At 38.5% G+C, this 18456-nt stretch overlaps 1 protein-coding gene across 2 annotated transcripts; it reads right to left on the reverse strand.

Annotated features, from left to right (window-relative positions):
- Positions 1-1922: 1922 nt before the first annotated feature.
- ica1 (islet cell autoantigen 1) lies at positions 1923-9661 on the reverse strand. 2 transcript variants are annotated; one of them, XM_054622169.1, is made up of 12 exons: positions 9645-9661; positions 9354-9525; positions 8737-8809; positions 8430-8553; positions 7026-7224; positions 6041-6166; positions 5743-5841; positions 5543-5643; positions 5301-5347; positions 4461-4694; positions 2247-2345; positions 1923-2044 (listed from the first exon to the last, which is right to left on the reverse strand). In XM_054622169.1, the coding sequence occupies exons 1-12, from the start codon at positions 9659-9661 to the stop codon at positions 1923-1925; spliced, it is 1413 nt and encodes a 470-aa protein (XP_054478144.1). The 2 variants fall into 2 exon arrangements, with proteins under 2 accessions (XP_054478144.1, XP_054478143.1); XM_054622168.1 differs by having other exon boundaries at positions 4461-4710; positions 5281-5347.
- Between the last annotated feature and the right edge of the window lie 8795 nt (positions 9662-18456).

The raw sequence follows: 18456 nt of genomic DNA on the forward strand, positions 1-18456 counted from the left end.
CATGGTAAGGCAATCAATGCATTTTGGTTATGATTTTACATATTAACAAATGTCACCTGGCTTGAACATCAAAAATGACACAAAACAACAAAATAAATTCACAATTAATACACTTTATAATAAATCAAATGATTATGAGGTTCTATACTGTTGATTTGTGATTAGATTAAGGCGTGTACTTTGATATATATCAATTTCTGCAGCATTGTAGTCAAAATTATAAAACTTGATTGTATTTTTATGATGATCCAACTTTCCAGTTATTTTGGCTCTGAAAACAATCCACTGAAAACTGCATATATTTCCCATTAAAGCCAATAACTAAAATAAATACATGACTAGATGCAAAAAAATATAAAACATTAGTTGAAAATCTCACATTGATACAAACGCATTGTTCATTCAATCACACTGGATGACATAAAACAAAGCATGCAACATGCAGTAATAAATAAATGATTTGAACGTGTATTTTTCTGGAATATATTTAAAAATGCAGCATGTAGCAAACACATTTAAAAGCATAAATCTTCAAAAGGAAACCTCTTGGGCTGTTGTGGTGTGACATGGTTGCCCATAATCCTGATCAGTGCTTGAAGTCTGTAACAGATTGACGGAAGAAATATATATATTTCAGTTTATTTTGTGGAATAACTTTACTCAACTTGTTAACGGTATTTTGTAAATATGAACTATTGCACTGTGATCTTTGTCATGTTTGCTTTCTTTGCGCTGTTTTGTAGTTTTGCCTGTGTGCAATTTCCAGTATGAAATAAAGCATGAATGCTACTCCAGACTACAGATTTTCAAGGCAGCTAATGTCAAAGGCTTCTTCTTCCAGACTCGTACTGAGGTATCCACGCTTAACATTAAACGTTTAACCCAAGTGAAGGAGCCAACGGGCCAAATATGGTCGTCTTTTAATGTTTCTTTACTTTCAGAATGGAAAGGACGAGAGCTGGTAGTAGTTAGTGGAACAGATTAACAGAGTAATACTGCCACCAAGAGAAAACAAATCAGATTAAGCATTTCTCTTGTTATAACAATATAGTTAATAAGATACTTTAATAATATGTAATTATATTATAACTATGATTTTACGATTATATGACCTAAGCTCCCGGAGAAGATCAGGGCCTTAGACTCCCTCACCGCTTTTAAATCAAATCTTAAAACTCACCTGTTCCTCTCTGCCTTCCCCTAAGGTCTTGGTAATTTAGATTGCTTGTGTTTGGGTGGTTGTTCAGTTTTAATAGATATTCTTAGATTTCATTATGATTAAATTAATTAATTAATTTAAATTCTTATTTTATTTTTTGTTTGTTTTTAGCGTTTTATTATTATATTTGATTATTGTGATTGTTCTACCCTGTGCAGCACCTTGAGATTTCTTTGTATTTTAAAGTGTGCTATATAAATAAAATCCATTATTATTATTATTATTATTATTATTATTACTGTAATATTATAGTACGGTAGGTCATAATAAGAGACATTTTCCACATATATTGTTATAAGAAGAAGAAAATCCAGCTATTGAGTATTTTCATTATGATAATTAATTGTTTTGTCTATTGGATACACTTTCTGATTTATTGTTTATCATATTACAGTCCACGACCCAAAGATATTCAGTTTACCACCAAATGGTTAAACAGAAATAGTCAAAAACTCCCAAATATATTTGGTATTTTTCTTCGAATCAAAAATATTTTCTCTTTATATGTTCATTTTCTGTAGATTTACTTCTCAATTAATTGTCAATTTTTTTTCAGCTCTTTATCTACTTGAAATCTAAAGAGAAAACATTTGTGTGTGTTTGGCTGATCGTTTTTTTTCTCTGGTCACGTGGGGAAGCTATATTCTGCTGCACCCTCCAACAAAGGTATCCATCTCAGATCACCATGGCGATGAGAAAAGAACTATGCGTTGTGAAGTTCGTGCTCTCGGCCCGTTTTGCCGACCGCATCGGGATTGGAGAGGGGGTCCAGATCGGCAAACAGGTTGAACCACGCCGAGAGGTCTTTGGACGTCCCGGCTTTCTCTGTAAAAAAGAATCAAGACAGACACACTGTTAAAACATATCCACCCCTCTTTTTTTACCCAGAGTGCATGTGGCTGATATCCAGAATTCTGAATGGAAACAACCCACAAATTCTTTGAAAGCACCCATAAACTTTGAATGAGAAAGTATTTTTCTCTTTCAAATCTTTTCATCTGTTTTACTCGTTTGGCCCCGGACCTACCTTTCGCTGCCGGTTTAGAAGGGTTCTGATTGGCTCCAGATGAGGGATCCTTCTCCGTGGCCACGGCGGCGGCGGCCTGTGGAGCGACGCTGGCCCAATCTGAAGCGCAGGACACAGATTTTAGATTAACGGACGCTTAACGAGCCAAAGCATGAGCCAACGAATAAATCATCACACTCTTCTCACACAGTTGATGACGTGGAATAGACACAAATAAGAAATAATCAAAACATTATAACGGCAAAAATCACATCTGACATTGTTAAGGTTTATTAGATACAGGCCAAAAGTTGCAAATATAACTTTGAAGTCTTGTTTCAGGCAAGTTTAATTTTGTGAATCCAGAAAATACAGTATGTAGCAGCAAATAATGCCACCAGGGAGAAGACTGGAATGTGCTGTTTGTATTTCCTTTAGTAACAATCTATGCTCTTAATACAAACACATGAGTCAAACAGGCCTAAAGGACTAAATAGGATATGTTTTCAAACCTCCCCTTATTGACATTTTCTGCATTCCTGATGTTGAAGCACCAAACATTATATGACCAAAACATTATATATATTTTTTTTAATAAATCCTCGAGAAATGTTTGTCATTGTTTTAGATTTAAAGCTTTTGAATATGACCACAGCTTCAGATCTTATTGAATGCATCTGAATGTTCTTGACTCTTGACTGGATTTGGGGATTTTCCTCCACAAAGATTTTGTTGTAGCTTTGTTTTACATTCTTGGTCTCGAGCCATTTTACTCTCAATCCGGCTGTTTGGGCCGCATGGTCAAGATCAGTCACGATGACTTGACTCCGGACCAGATTCCTTCCTGGATTTTGGTCAAATGGAGGTTGTGAGCTTTGGTCTCTCTCTCTCTCTCTCTCTCTGTCCCCATGTGATGTTTCAGTCAGAAGTCATTCTGCTGTTCTCCCTGTGAGGCAATTAAGTTCCCAAGATCAGCCTTTTCAATGAGGTACTTCCTATAACTCCTGTTATATTTGTAAGCTTTTGTTTTTCTTGCATGCTGCCAAAAGTTATTTTGCACTCGCATGTCGGTCTTTTCCCGTGTGCTTTCCTTCCTGCACTCAAATACTGACGACAGCTTGAATTGGCTTGAAGCTCATTCAGTGCTTCAAAATTGTTCCGTACTTCACAAAGTTCTGAATTCTGTTGACAGTTATTTGGGCGGCTATATTGTGTTAGTCGTCCTGAAATCTGGACTTTGAGCTGTAATACCAATTCAATTCAAGCAGGTTGAATATGTTTTAAATATTGTTTTAAAAAGGCTGAGATTGATCGGGTCAAAGTGTGCCTCGTCGACCAGCTGGACTCTCAGCCTCGCTTTCAAAACTCGTTGCCATCTTGCCTGCCTCGGATCCCATCGACCACACGCTTCTCCTCAACCTGTTCTCGCTCCAGACTTTCCTTATCGACACGACACTGTGACTCCAACCCATGCTGGAACTACTGTTTACTGTCAGACTCATTCTAACCTACTAGCTCTGAAAAGTTCAGAAATTCAGACAAAATGTACTACACTGAAATGTCAGCATTCATTTTTTTTACCCAGGAACTACATACTGTATATATTTAATGTCTTTATGGCTTTATGGTGGAACAACTCAACCCTCCAAAGCTGGAAACAGACAAAAGCAACAAAACCAGATGAGGTGCTAGCAGCCAGTGCCCAGGCCCAGATGAAACGGAGTGTAGTTGGCAATTACCTTCTGGTAAATCTAATTGCCATGTTATTATAGCCTCCTTCTATTACATTGACAGACGCTGTTTTTTTTTTAATAAATGGGTTTTAAAGCCACTTTTTTCTGAGTGTGTGGAATAGTTTAGGAAAAAGCAGCGTTTTTTGTTTTGCATTTGTTAATGCGCTCATTCATGGAAAAACAATGTAACTTATTTTTTAGTTTTCAGGCTTATTTATTTCACCTGAGTACTTCATTTCAATATTATAATGGTGGCTTATTTAGATGTTTTAGCAACAAGAGAATGATGGAAACCTCAAGTGGACTCATTTTGACAACAAAAGAGCGTTTTGCACATTTGTACTGTTCCTCACACAAGAACAGATGCACACACACACACACACACACACACACACACACACACACACACACACACACACACACACACACACACACACACACACACACACACACACACACACACACACACACACACACACACACACACATTCTACCTTCTGACCTGAGAGGGAAGACTGTTGATTATTCAAGCTCTGGTCCAACAGATGAGATGGTAGAAAGTAGGAGTTTTCCTTCTGCTGGGCCTCCGCCGGTTTACCCAACGCTGCGATCATTCCTTCATCAGTGTCTCCAAACACTTCCGTCCACTCTCGAGAGAAGTCTCCCTCATCCACAGACATGCTGCCCAGGATCTCATTCAGTAAGGCCATGCTGTCCTTATCCTCTCCCTCTAACTCTGGATATGCAGAGAGGTGATCTTTACTCCCTAGAATGATAAGGCAAAGTGTTCAGAGGACTCAATCAGTAAACGCACAGTTATATTATAACACAAAAATAATGTTACTGATGGTTTTGTAGCTTAAGTTCTAGTCTTATTTTCCCCAAAACTAGACATTTTTATTCAGCGTTTTTAAGTTATTCTACATTTTTGGGCTTTTGTAAATGGTAGGTACAAGTGTTAAAGGAATTTCTAAATAAACAAAGGCTGATACCATAAGTCGATTGGCAGAAAAGGAATCGGAACTATTTTGATAATTGATTTGTCTTTTTTTGAGGCAAAAATGACAAAAAAATCACAGGTTCCAACTTCTCATATGTTAATATTTGCCTTCTGTGATGGTAAATTGAATTTCTTTGGTTTTTGGCTGTTTGGTTAGACAAAAAAGGTAACTTTAAGTTATCACAATTGTTTCTAGGAACTCTTTTTGCACAACTTTTGAACATTTCACAGACTGATCAATTAATCAAGACACCAGCAGATGATTTGATTTTGAAAATGATTGTTAGTCGCAGTTTATTTTCACATTTTATAGTACCATAATAACATATTGTTGTATTTTACCTCCTCCGGTCATATCGCTGGTGTTTTCATATTCTAGTGAGATGAGTCTGTAGATATGACAAACAGAAGATCAGTTTATTACTTGGTTATGCAAACATAAAGCAGCAGCTGTGTAGAAAAATACTCTTTTTATTTTCAGTCCGGACTGGTTTAGTGTTTATAAACATAATCTCGTTTTTCACCGTTGGCATGCACGTGTTTGGTCTACCTGCAGGAGTCAAGATCAGGACGAGATAACTCACTGGTCGTCTGTGGTCTCGGCTTTCTTTCCATCTCCGGCCTCTGCTTTCATTCTCTTCTTCCCTTTCTTCTTAGCCAGCTTGTCCATGGGGCCTTGTAAAGTCTGAAAGAACAACAGGGTCACTTCTTATAATTATTGGCCGATTCTCAAGATGTAGAACTACTTTAGATCTCATGTGTGAAGGTCTAGAGCCTCTCTGACCTTAAGAGCGGAGAACTCATAATGCTGACAGCCCTTGAAGCTCTCGTGAATGGCCGCCATAGTGTGGGATGTCTTCTCCCAGAAGTGCAAAAGTGTCGTCTGAAACAGAAGAACAAGCCACATATTCAGTATACATCGGTACATTTGTCTCCTAAAAATGTAGTCTGACAGTTAAAACTCTCCATGCAGTGTCTTTGTCCCTTTCATGTTTGTCTTCCTTCCTGGCTTAACCACATGTGGTGAAAACATCCTATCTATGATCAGTGGTGTGTATGCAAACGACTGGAGTTCGTTATACCTGATATGTGGTTAGAACGTGAGAGAGCAGGTTGCAGCGACTGGCTCCCAGCAGGTCCACCTTTTGGCAGACATCATTCTTCAGTTTGTCAAAGCTTGTTTTGGTCGTGCGCACCTGGGCCTGAACCTGAGATACATTTAGAGGATAAGAAAAACGTCCCAGCCGAAGACAAGCACCCAGTGTTATGAGTCACACGGGGTTGAATAGTGAACACAAACACAAGAGTTCACTTTTCTGCAAGTGTAAGCAGAAAAAAAAAAAGAGCATACTGGGTTTTTGATTAGTACAATATATTTTAAATCAACTGACAGTATTTGATGGTGTTTTCTGCCCTCTAGTGGCATTATTTTGTAAAAAAAAAATTAATTTCCAGCTTATGTGGCCTGAGGTATTGCTGTAAATATTGGCTGAATCAATTTGTCATTTACTCATTTAGTTAACAATACTGAGAATATTTTGATAAGTGAATATCTTTGGTTATGACGCAGGAAGACGTCTCCTTCAGGCTCTGGGAGCTTGTGATAGACATTTTCTGCTGTTTCCTGACATTTTTAGGACAGGACATTTAATTGAAAAAAATAATTGAAGGATTAATGAATGATAACAAAAAATAATTGAAAAAATGTGCAGTCTGACAGCAGATAGCTGGTGGGATCAGACGTAAAACACACTGTGCTGGCAGGTTTATGAAACTATTTCTGTTTTTATGTCGTTCTGACCAGAAAAGATTGCAAGCTGAGAAATAGCCATTCGACATCATTTAACAAAAGCATAATTAATGAATTGGCAAACTGATGTTTTATATATCGTTCACACATATAGCAACTTCTAATACCAGGTTACAGGTATATAGATATTTTTCACAGGTCACAGGGAAAAGCACAGGTGCAAATAATAACATTATGTAATTAGTAATTAGTTACACCTGTGCTTTCTGTTCTGACATGTCCACCTGTCTGTAGTGAAAACGCTCAACTCGTCTGACCTTGCGAAACTTCTCCATCTGTTTGTGAGTATCTGGATCCAGCTCCTGTGACACATCCTTCATCCAAAGCAGCGCCCCGCGGTATTCGGTCCTGGACTGCTCCATCCGGTTCACCGTCAGCCACGTGTCCGAGATCGCTCGGTAGCGAAACGTTTCCACCTCCTGGTACAAGCGGCACAGAGGGTTCCTCAGAGCCAATCTGTACGGGGATGGAGAAGGTAGATTAAGTATTAAGATCCTGAATGCGTCAAGTTACTAGATCAGAAACAATCTTGGCGTCAGATCCTCTCCTGAACTTCATAGTACATAATACAGTTTGCTTAATAATTTAAAGTCACGTAGGTAAAATACTCTTCCAACCACAGCAGAGAAAACGTTTGAAACATTCTCGCAAAAGCAAATAGTAAAGTTAATAACAGGACCCTGAAAGAACAACCTTTTGTTTGTCTCTCTTAGTATAGAAACTCTAAACAAAGGAAAATGACTTTGACATCACGGCTACTCATCCTCTCTGTGAATAATCACATTTGTTTACTTTTTGTTTCCAATTATTTGACATTTAACATCATTTTGGTAATTATCCCCGCTGGGAGAATCATGCGATCACTCGTGTGCATGAGCGCATCAGTGAGTGAGTGTGCAGCTCTGTGTCTGTCCACAGCTAATTTCACATTCTGCTGCAGCAAACTGCGTAATATAAATGGGGTGAGCAGTTATGGCTGCATGCTGGAGGACCGTCTGGTACTTGCAGTGACTCGCTCTTTCATAAAAGACCATTTAATAATTGTTTCATTCCGACATGCACTGTCTGCTTACTCCTCGTTCACCACTGTTAACTGCTAGTGAGACAATAGCTGGGGGGTTTCATTTTGTTTTTGGCAAGATTGTATGATTTCTTTATGACAGCTTCAAGCCTGCATACATTGCTGCTTGTTTTTTGAGTTTGAATGAAGTGTGTTTTTCGACAGTTTACAGCCCCATTGGTGTCTAGATGGAGGGTTAGCATGTTGTGGGTCGTATTCATTCAATCACACAACGCAGTAGTGGTCGTAACAGATGCGCCTGGAGGAGATCTGCATCTAGAGCTCACCTCTCTTGTACAATATTATGATAATGGGACACTTGATTGGCGTATCAATAAATCTGTATGTGTGGTTGTTTTGTCTCATTTTTGAAGTAGGACACGGTGAAACAGGTTTGGAAATCAAATAAATGTAATTCTCATTTTATATAAGACAACGGACAAATAAGACAATTGACTGACCTTTACATAAAACCTTTTAGTGGTGCAGCTGTAACTCCTATGTGAATAATTATCTGTTTCATAAGGATTCGGCGCACATGTGTCATACATTCATACATACATATAAATACACTGATGATTTTTATTTGTATGTCGCCTACCTTTGTTGGGAGGAGAAGCAGAGGGCTTTCCCTGTGGCCTGCATGATCTTTCCAGCCCTGGTTTTATCCTGCGAGCCCTGGGAGCGCAGGAAACGACCCAGCTCGTTCTCCTCTTGGGAGAGAACTGGAGATCACAGGAAAGGATGGACGGAGTTAAGTTCATAACTGCTCTTGCTCGTGGGATAAAATAAACTTGTGTTACATCTCCTAAATGAAGCATTGGAGCATTGGATGAACTTGCATGCACTCCTTGGACAGTTCATAGTTTTTTATTATTAGTTAGTTTCTTTTTCCACCATATACTTACAGCAGATCCTCCTCTGGTACTGCTCGATGACCTTTAGCAGCTCCATGCATGTTCTCTGGACGGAGTGGAAAACCTGCAAAGTAGAGAATCAAAACGCCCGATCATCGTGGAAGTTATTGTCAGTTTAGTCAGAGTTGTTGTGTAGTACTGTGCCAGAATATGCTGTGAGTTATATTCAATAAGACAAATAACTGATATCCTATGTGAAAGCCTTTATAAGTTAAAAATAGAAGTGTCAAAATGTCACATCAAAGCGTTAAAACACGAGCTCTGATCCTGCATGTAAATATCCAGTTGATCTCAATGCTTGGAGCCTAAATTAAGGCTGGTTGTTCCAGCTTTTATGAAGTATTGATTTCAGCCATTAAAGTCCCTTCACTCCTGAAATGGAGGCATGGATGACGGGCGGGTTGGGGAGGCAGCCTAATGTAATGTTTCAAGCCCCAAGCGGATGCTGGCATCATGTGAATCAAAAAGCCATTTTAGTCCCCGCCTGAAGGGAAAGAATCTCCAGTGTTTCTTGATGTTTCTGTGATGTGGCTGCAACACCTTACTTTCTTCGCCCTGAGTCTCTTAACATGCAGTAAAACTACAACAGTTTCATATTCTCTCCTCACCTCCAGCTTGCCGTCCAGATCCGCATCTGACGCCACCACGTGTTCGTCCTCTTTCTTCCCCGTGACCTTGATGAACGTCTGTTTGGTCTTCCAGTACCTCTGCTGGAACTTGTTCACCACAGACGAGTCTTGGCTTTGCATGAAGCGGTCGAAATAGTCTTGAGGGTAGCCGCTGCAATGACACAGAGGTAGACCAGTGTCGTTACTGGTGCTTTTACTAAGACGGACTGTACTGTGTACAATCTGAGAAGAACTCATTGATTGGTTGTAAACACAGAGGTTTATACTCACAAGTTTCCTCCCTCCATTTTTGGAGATTACCTGCAGAGAAAGCAGAGCAACTTAAATACTTAACGAATAACAGAAGTAGTGAGGATTATGTAGTGGGACCTGGGAACAGTTGGAAAACTAGTTTTATTTTTTTTTTACATTTTCCCATTTTTTTTTTTTCAAGAAAAAGGCAGCAGAACGCTTATGTTTCACATATTGCAACTAAACATCTCTGTGTGTAAAAAGAATGCTTTACAGAATATGTACAAATCAGTGTTTTCATCAAAACTTCGGCAGTTCTAGCTTTGCAGATATTTTACTTTTTATCACACCTATTATTTTTTTAAATGTTCAGTATCATTTTAACTAGTTCCCATTTAGCAGTCAAGTAATTCTGACTTTTTTGGTCAATTAAATACTCGAGCAGAACACTTTTCCTGCTGCTCCTTGCATCCCTGAGGTTTGATTCATCTCTGTCATGAACAAAGAAACCAGATCCTATTACACCTGCACTGGCTACATGTTGCTTTTTGAACTCATCACAATCTTTTACTGATTATTTTCGAAACCCACAGTGGCCTTCCACCAATAACTGTGACCTCCCTTGTGTTTAATTACAATTTTATGTTTGCTTTTTTTATTATTATTCTATAGAAGTTTATTATAGTTATCACTTTTAGATTACACAAAACTTTTCAAACGTCTAAAAGAAGGTTGCTTAGAGCTAGCTATGAATTTAGAAAACAATTCTGTAAAAACAATAACAAATTATATGATCACTGCACCGCTGCAGTTCTAGTGAAAGCAGACCCGGGTGTATTAACGCAGTGGGGGAGAAAGTATTATGTATTTTTACAGAAGTAAAGTAACAATACTACAGTGTGCACAGATTGTAAAGCCCTCTGAGGCAAATTTGTAATTTGTGATTCTGGGCTATACAAAATAAACTGAATTGAATTGAATTGAATTAATAAATACATGTCCTGCAATCAAACTCTTAAGTATTAAACTACTAGCATAAAAATATACTCAAAGTACTGAAAGTGAAGGTACTCATTGGGCAGAATGGCCCATTTCGGAAGCATATCATGTTACTTGATTATAATTGATTCAATGATATGTTTAATTGATTTATACTTTGTATTAATAATCTAAAGCTGAGAATTGACTAGTATACAATGTTGTCAAATAAGCGTAGAGGAGTACAGAGTACACAATGTACCTCTGACATGTAGAGGACAAGAAATGCTGAAAATTACAAAATAAAGTACCTGATCTTGACCACTGGACACATTTAGCAAGAGGTGACTCAAAGGTACCGACTGGAGCACATAAAGGTGTGACTGACCTCTGGTATTCATATTTATAAGTCATAATAAGGTGTGACTGACCTCTGGTATTCATATTTATAAGTCATAATAAGGTGTGACAGCTCTGTGTTCAAACATTAACCACCACCACAGTAGATGTGTAGCTTCTGATGACATATTTAAAAACATTAACAACACCACATGTTTCCCAGAAGCACATCACCTGCTGTCCAACAGGGGCGACATGAATAAATAATCTTTTTTTTTTATTTATTTATTTTTTGGGCACATACAGCTTTGCACGTCACGACTCATTTGAATCTGATTCATCACGATGCGATACAAGCATTGCAATAAATCAGATTAAATAAGAAAGCAATGCATCGTGATTAATATGCATTTATATGTGAATTAACCAGAGAATATACACAAAATATAAATATGACCACAATACATGCGCGCTGTCCTGCTGCACTGTGCAAAAGCATCGCTCCTTTGGATTATTATTATTATATATTATCACAATATACATGATGGAATAAAGCAAAATAAAAGCCCAGCATCACACGTACCTGTACCATGTATAAAGAAAACGCTCCTTATGTTCCTCCCATTGTTGATCAGTCTGTAGCTGCGGCTGTGGGCCTTTCTCCACTGTGTGTGTGTGTGTGTGTGTGTGTGTGTGTGTGTGTGTGTGTGTGTGTGTGTGCTGACGTCATCCAGGGTGCATCCCATTAGGATTGTTTGTCTCCTGCAAACAGATATTAATTTCAATGAACACTAATTGCCTATATTTGGAGGATTTGTGTCCCAAATGTGAAAACTGGTTTCATGGTTGTAGAATAAAGAACAATGACAACAATGATAATAATGATAATAATGATATCATAATGATGATTTTAATAGTGACAAAAGTAACAACAATAATAATGATTAATAAAGAATCTAGAATAACAATCTTTATTATGCAGGACTTTTTTTGGCAAATAGAATAATAATAAATAATAATAAAATAATACAAAATGACAGATCTTGGAATTAATATAATATTTTATTATAAAATGATACATAAGATAGGATACAATAAGCCTTATTGATCTCTAGAGTGTTAAATATGAGCATTACAGGAGGATTTGTGTCCCAAATGTGAAAACTGGTTTCATGGTTGTAGAATAAAGAACAATGACAACAACAATCTTTATTATAATAATAATAATAATAATAATAATAATAATAATAATAATAATAATAATAATATCATAATGATGATTTTAATAGTGACAAAAGTAACAACAATAATAATGAAACAAGAATCTAATGATGAATAACAAAAGATAAGATAAACAAGAAAGAATAAGATAAGATAAGATAAGATAAGATAAGATAAGATAAGATAATCCTTTATTAGTCCCGCAGCGGGGAAATTTGCAGGCTTACAACAATCTTTATTATACAGGACTTTTTTTGGCAAATAGAATCAGAAATTAAAATAATACAAAATGACAGATCTTGGAATTAATATGATATTTTATTATAAAATGATACATAAGATAGGATACAATAAGCCTTATTGATCTCTAGAGTGTTAAATATGAGCATTACAGCAGCACAAAGTAGTTAAATAGTACAGATGAATAGAGAAAGTAAAATGATAAGTAATTAGAGGTGTGAAAAACTAAATAAGAAAATAACTGAATATAGAAGTCAGAATTACAATATTGGTGTGTCAGCCAGGTGTAGTGTATGTAAACAGCATACAACAGAATAATGATTAAGTCATTTTACTACATAATATAATAAAGTATTTTCTGTGACAAAACAGTACAACACGTTATCATAATATAGTTTATTCTGTAATAGAGACAATAGAGAGGGAGAGCAGTGTTAGTGTGTTAGACACTTTGGAAATTTGGTTTAAAGATATGAAATAATAAATATATTATATTGATTATGTTTCCTGTCACTTCAAAGTTCCCATTAAACTGGCTCTAAACAAATGTATTGATTAAAATGTTGTTCTGTCAGTAAGGTGTTAAAAAACCTTAAAAAACAATTGTGAATTTCTTGATTAGGCGATCGACAGAAACCAAAAACGACAACTATGTTGTTGTTCGGTTAATAACTTCAGGGATTTAAAAATTAAAAAAAGCCAAACATCCTGTTTCCAGTTTTTTCCAGTGACAGGATTTGCTGCGTCATCATCTTTGAGTTTTGGACTGTTGGTCAGACAAAACGAAACATTTCAAAACCTTTGAAGGCCCTCGACTGAAAGCTTTTCTCACTGTTTTTATTGACTAAAAGGTGAACTGATTAATCAAATAAGTAACTGGCAGATGAACCGTTAATGAAAGCAATCATTAGTTACACCCCGACTCAATATAAGATCAGATATTGTTAAAGTTCTGCGTTCTCTCTGCAGTCCTGTGCAGAAGCAACATTCCCTCAGTTCTGTATTTGTCCAAAGGATGGCAGTGTAACACAGAAAAAGAAGCGCAGTGCACCTTTGATAGTCTCCTCTCTCCTGTTTGTTGGCCCCCCAAGCTTTCATCTGTTGGCTTCAATTTATTTCATCACACTATACTGCAGCTGATCTAATAGCATGTACATTTCGTTGTCACCTAAAGGGAATTTCTTGTCATGCTCCAAAATTGATGTACCTGTTTGCAGCCTCGGACAGTATTTGTGCTGCACAGTCACGAGGCTCGTGTGTGTGTGTGTGTGTGTGTGTGTGTGTGTGTGTGTGTGTGTGTGTGTGTGTGTGAGCGGCATACAAACACTTTTACTGATCAGCACACTGTGCTACGTTTTATTTCTTTTTTTAAAAACAGGAGAGTGTGGATTTATATTTGGAAAGTGTGCTTTATGTAGAGCTATGCAGACTTAATTTGATTATCACCAAAGGAACGTTGAACCCTTTGATCCTTGAACCCCCGCCTGAGGTCACATTCTGCACAATGCAGCTCGTTTTCATCGTCAGTGCGATATGGAATCAAGCATGATTGGGTTATTTTCGCATCTTCGGAATAGTCGTACGGTCTGATTACAGAAAGTAGGTTCTCCAGCAGGCCTCGGCGCCCTTCCAAACCCTGACCTCTGACAAACATCTCAAGGCTTGTGATACGAGCAGATGGATGGACGCGTTCTCTTAAGGAGAGGATATCATCTCCATAAAGACCGGCGTCCTTCACCCCGTCTGATCCGCCTCCCACCTTATCCTCGGATCCAAGATGGTATCGAAGCAATTTCAGTTCACTTAAGTAAGACAGGAAAACAATCAGGGCCTTAAATTAAGTGATGCTGTTGGGGGGGGGTTAATTCAATCAGGATCGAGTCGGAGAAATTCCTTTCTTGATATTGATCAGGGACGTGCGTCACTATTGATTTTCTCTGACATTTCCTTACTCCGGTGCTTTGCTTCATTCGAGAGCTTTTCTTTGTGTTTTCAGAGCCACTTCTTTCACACTCCGCCGTCCTCTACTGTACATAATGCCAGATTGGCCACAACACATTGAGTCCCATCTTTCTGGGGCACAGTCTAAACCAGACTTGAGCGTGCCCTCATTATGAGGGTTTTGCGAACCCCCCCCCACGAGAGCGCCCGACCTGACCCCAAAAATTGCTCAATTGACTTGTTTTTTTCTTTCTTCTTTCCAATCTGCAGTTGTGTGTGGTGATGGGGAACCATGACATTTACATTTGCACCACTCCGATGTGATCCCCTTGCTCGGCGCGAGTTTTCCGACACAGACTACAGACTGTAGCTCAAAACAGGTCACAGGATCAAAAAGTGTCTCTAGCCTGAAGGAGCCACTGAATCGATCCTTTCCATTTCTGCACCAAATGGTGTTCTCTTCCTCTCTCCTCCTCTCCCCCCGTCTCTCTCTCTCTCACACCAGTAACTTGCTGGAACACATTTAGATCCCGAGTAGAACTCCTCAGTGCCCACTCATCACTCTGCGTGGTGTTTGAAGATTACTACGCTCAGAGACATCCTCACTGGGCATCCAGGCAGCTTAGAGGCCAAAATCCATAATCCCTTACCCTTCATGGGAATTCTCCATGCACTTCAACATGCTGAAATACAGCCCCGCCGCAGCAGCCACTCATGGTCGAGGAACTACTGCAGCCGGAGGCCGAGATAGATGGATGACATGTCTCAATGAATGTGAGAGAAGTGGAGAAAGTTAGATTTAAAAAATAAGTTATATACCTCAGATAGTTTCGGCCCCGGAAATCTAATCTAAAAGGATGTTCCTTTCTTGCGATGCATTTTTATTTCCAATGTATGCACGCTACTTCAGTCCGTCCTCATGCACTGGTAACTGTTTTATGTATACCATAACGGCCCAGTAGACATTATTTACTGAAAATGTGGGTACTTTGTTGGGACTCGGCAGCTTCACAGCGTTTCCACCAGGCGTCTCAATAAGGGATTTCCTCTGAGGCTTTAGTGCTTTATTAAAAAGCGTAAATAAATGTAGTTCCTTGATTTAGCAATCTGCATGAGTAAGAAATATGTAAAGTTCAGCCTTTTGTAGCTGAGGGAGCAGCTGGGTTTAATACTTCCTCCTCTAGGCTACACTCTGATGCTTTGTCTGCGCTGCTAAAACCCATGTAATAGCTTGGGGAGTTTGTCTCGCTGCAAACAAGAATAATAAAAGTAATCCCATATTCACATTAGGTGTTTTCTCATTATTAAAGAATCTCTTTACCTTGAACCCTCTCCATTTATTTTTTTCTTCCTCTGGACATATAAGCAAAAAAAAAGAAAAAAAAAGAAAAACACAAAGAGAAAAGGTCAGAGCAGGTTTTTAGTCAAACATCAGGTAGCAGGGTCACATATGTTGAACCAGTGGTTTTTCGACTCTGCACCATCTGTTCACTCATTTTTTGATTAAGTCCAAGTGATTAACAAGTTTTTTTGGTCAACTTTTCTGTTTGCAAGGACGTCCCCCGTCCCTCAGACGACGTACGTTTGTCTGTAACGTGTTGAGCTCTAACGTGGATAAAAAAATGTCAGTGTGAGTGCCCTTGGTCAGCGAGGAGCTAGGCCGCTACCCAGCACTGCCGGCCTAACCTGTATCAGAGCGTCGCAGCTCTCTCTCTCTCTATATATATATCTCTCTCTCTCTCTCTACCCCCCCGCTGTTTGGCATGCTCAGTGGCACCGAGCGCTGAGGGCAGAGCATGTCACCGAGCTGGCACCGGCCTGAACTCATTCAAGGTTACTCTTTGATTTAATGGTGATGCATTTTTTAAAACCGCATCATCCCTCTCTCTCTGTTGCCACGGCACCTAGTCCATCTCTGTCACAAACACTGGCTGTGCGTCTCACCTTTAGCAGTGGAAGCACCAGGAGAGGTTGTTTAAGATATAAATCAATGGCAAACGAAGCCCCGGCTCCGGTGCGGGCCGGGGCCCCTGATTGTTTTACCTGCCGTCCTGTTTTAGAGGCAGGACGTTGAAGGGAAACTGTGCTATATATTCAGACTGTGACATGAGGAAAAAATGGTCTACTCATAATGGTGAACGGCTTCTTGTGCGGACACTTACACTGATCGCAAAGCCTTGATGTTTTGATACATAACCAGATGCTGGGGGTAAAATGTTCAGTGATGGAAAAATCAGCATCGGTGTTATCTTTATTGTGTCTTTATATGGTATTAATAGCATCACCCATCTCTACGCTTTAGTGATGTTTTTGACAAGGTGGCATGCAGAAATCATCACCTCTCTCTGCCGTTGTTTCAGTAAATACACACTGACAGCATTGTGTAGCATAAAAAATGTTCATTTCCAACCAGTTGCTCTTCTTCTCTGAGGTGCAGCTGCTTGTAAACGAAGCGTAATTGTCAGGGTGCAGCATCGCCTCACACAAACAGATGTATGCAGCTGATCAGACCTTTTTTTTTTTTCTTCCTTTTCTTAACTGAAATTAAATCTGAGGTATTCAGGTAGAAGAAGATCCGCCCTTTGTGTTGTGTGGCAGTCTGTTATGGATGTAGTAGATGAGGATTTCTGATAGCAAAAGGAAGGTAAAAAAAGGTGATGAATCGGAGGCTAGAAACGGGCCGTATTCATGAGCCATGTAATCCTCTTGTATCTCATGTCGTTTTGAAAAAGCAAACACATCTTTGACATCAATACTTGATAAAGCTGCCTCTCACATGAACTGGGAAACTGCACCTTTTCTTAGTTTTATAAATGGAATATTTTTGTTTGTCAGTCAAAACAATATAGCTGAAGACGTCGCGATAAGCTCCGAGAACTTGCAGTTGGCATTTTCCACAATTTTGTGATATTTTACATTTAGATGCTGATGTAGACCAAACGATTCATTGACAAAACAGATTAATCGCAAATGAAAATACTTGTTGTGTGATGTCGAAGCCTTCTGAATAACTGAAACAGTTGATTGATCACAATACTTGTCTTTCAATTGACCAGTAGGTTTTGTTTCAGAACTATGTTAATATCCTGACAAATAATAAAGTTATTTAATTACATGTATTAAAAATCACTGGCTTATGCCAATATACAGTATATTTAGAACCAACCTATTTCTTGGTTAATTTTTCTCAGCACCCAGTGGTAGAAAAACCAATTGGCGACCAATCAAACCCAAGACAATGGGTTGTTTTGTCCAAACGTGTTATTTTTTATGTGTCATTCACTCTACTACTAATATATGGTCATTATCACCCAGTGGTAGACGCAACTAGCTCAAATTTTACCTCAAAATTGTCACAACTGTATTAAATAATGTAATTAAAAAAGCACTAGAGAAAAATACAACTTATAGTTCTAGCTATACTAATATATACGGTATTTTAGTTTGGGTTTGATTGTGGACCCAATGGTTTTTTGCCCATGGATGTTGGTTAAAGTTAAATCAGTATTGTGTCTGTGCTATAGTGACCCAGTCACTAATGATTTTTTGTGTGTATGAAGACATATTTAACAAGACGCTGTATCTCAAACTGTTTCATACAATATTAGGATTCTGTTGTATCTGCATTCTGAGAATTTAAGCTTATACTTCTGTTAAACTCATTGTAATTAGATAAAGGCGTTCACGATACCTCCTCACGGCCCCTTTTATGAAAGGGGGTTTAGCAGCCTGATAAAATGTGAAAACGGCTCTTGTCTTATAATGTAGTAAAGACTGGAGATTTGTGCTTTTGGAGCTTGAAACGGCCGAGACATTCAGCTGACGGATATTTGAAAGCGGCCTAATTACTTTCAGATTCATGATGAGCCGAGAAGCATTGAATCACGGATGTGCAAACTGCAAAAATGGGAGAATTAGACAGGCTGTGCTGTCTGCCATTATCCAGCGTGGTAAGAATTGACAGCGTTACTATTCTCACATCCATTAGAGCAATTAGCCGCTCCACACAGGTGCCTTGCATTTCAGTCTGAGAGACCTTTTATTAAAAGCCCTAAAATATTCCTAATGATCAAACCCTTCCAGAGAAAAAATGTCTATACAAATGTAATATAAGCAGCGGGACGGAATTAAA

The sequence above is a fragment of the Anoplopoma fimbria genome, chromosome 20 (genome assembly GCF_027596085.1).
Source record: "Anoplopoma fimbria isolate UVic2021 breed Golden Eagle Sablefish chromosome 20, Afim_UVic_2022, whole genome shotgun sequence".
In the NCBI taxonomy this organism is placed as follows: domain Eukaryota; kingdom Metazoa; phylum Chordata; class Actinopteri; order Perciformes; family Anoplopomatidae; genus Anoplopoma; species Anoplopoma fimbria.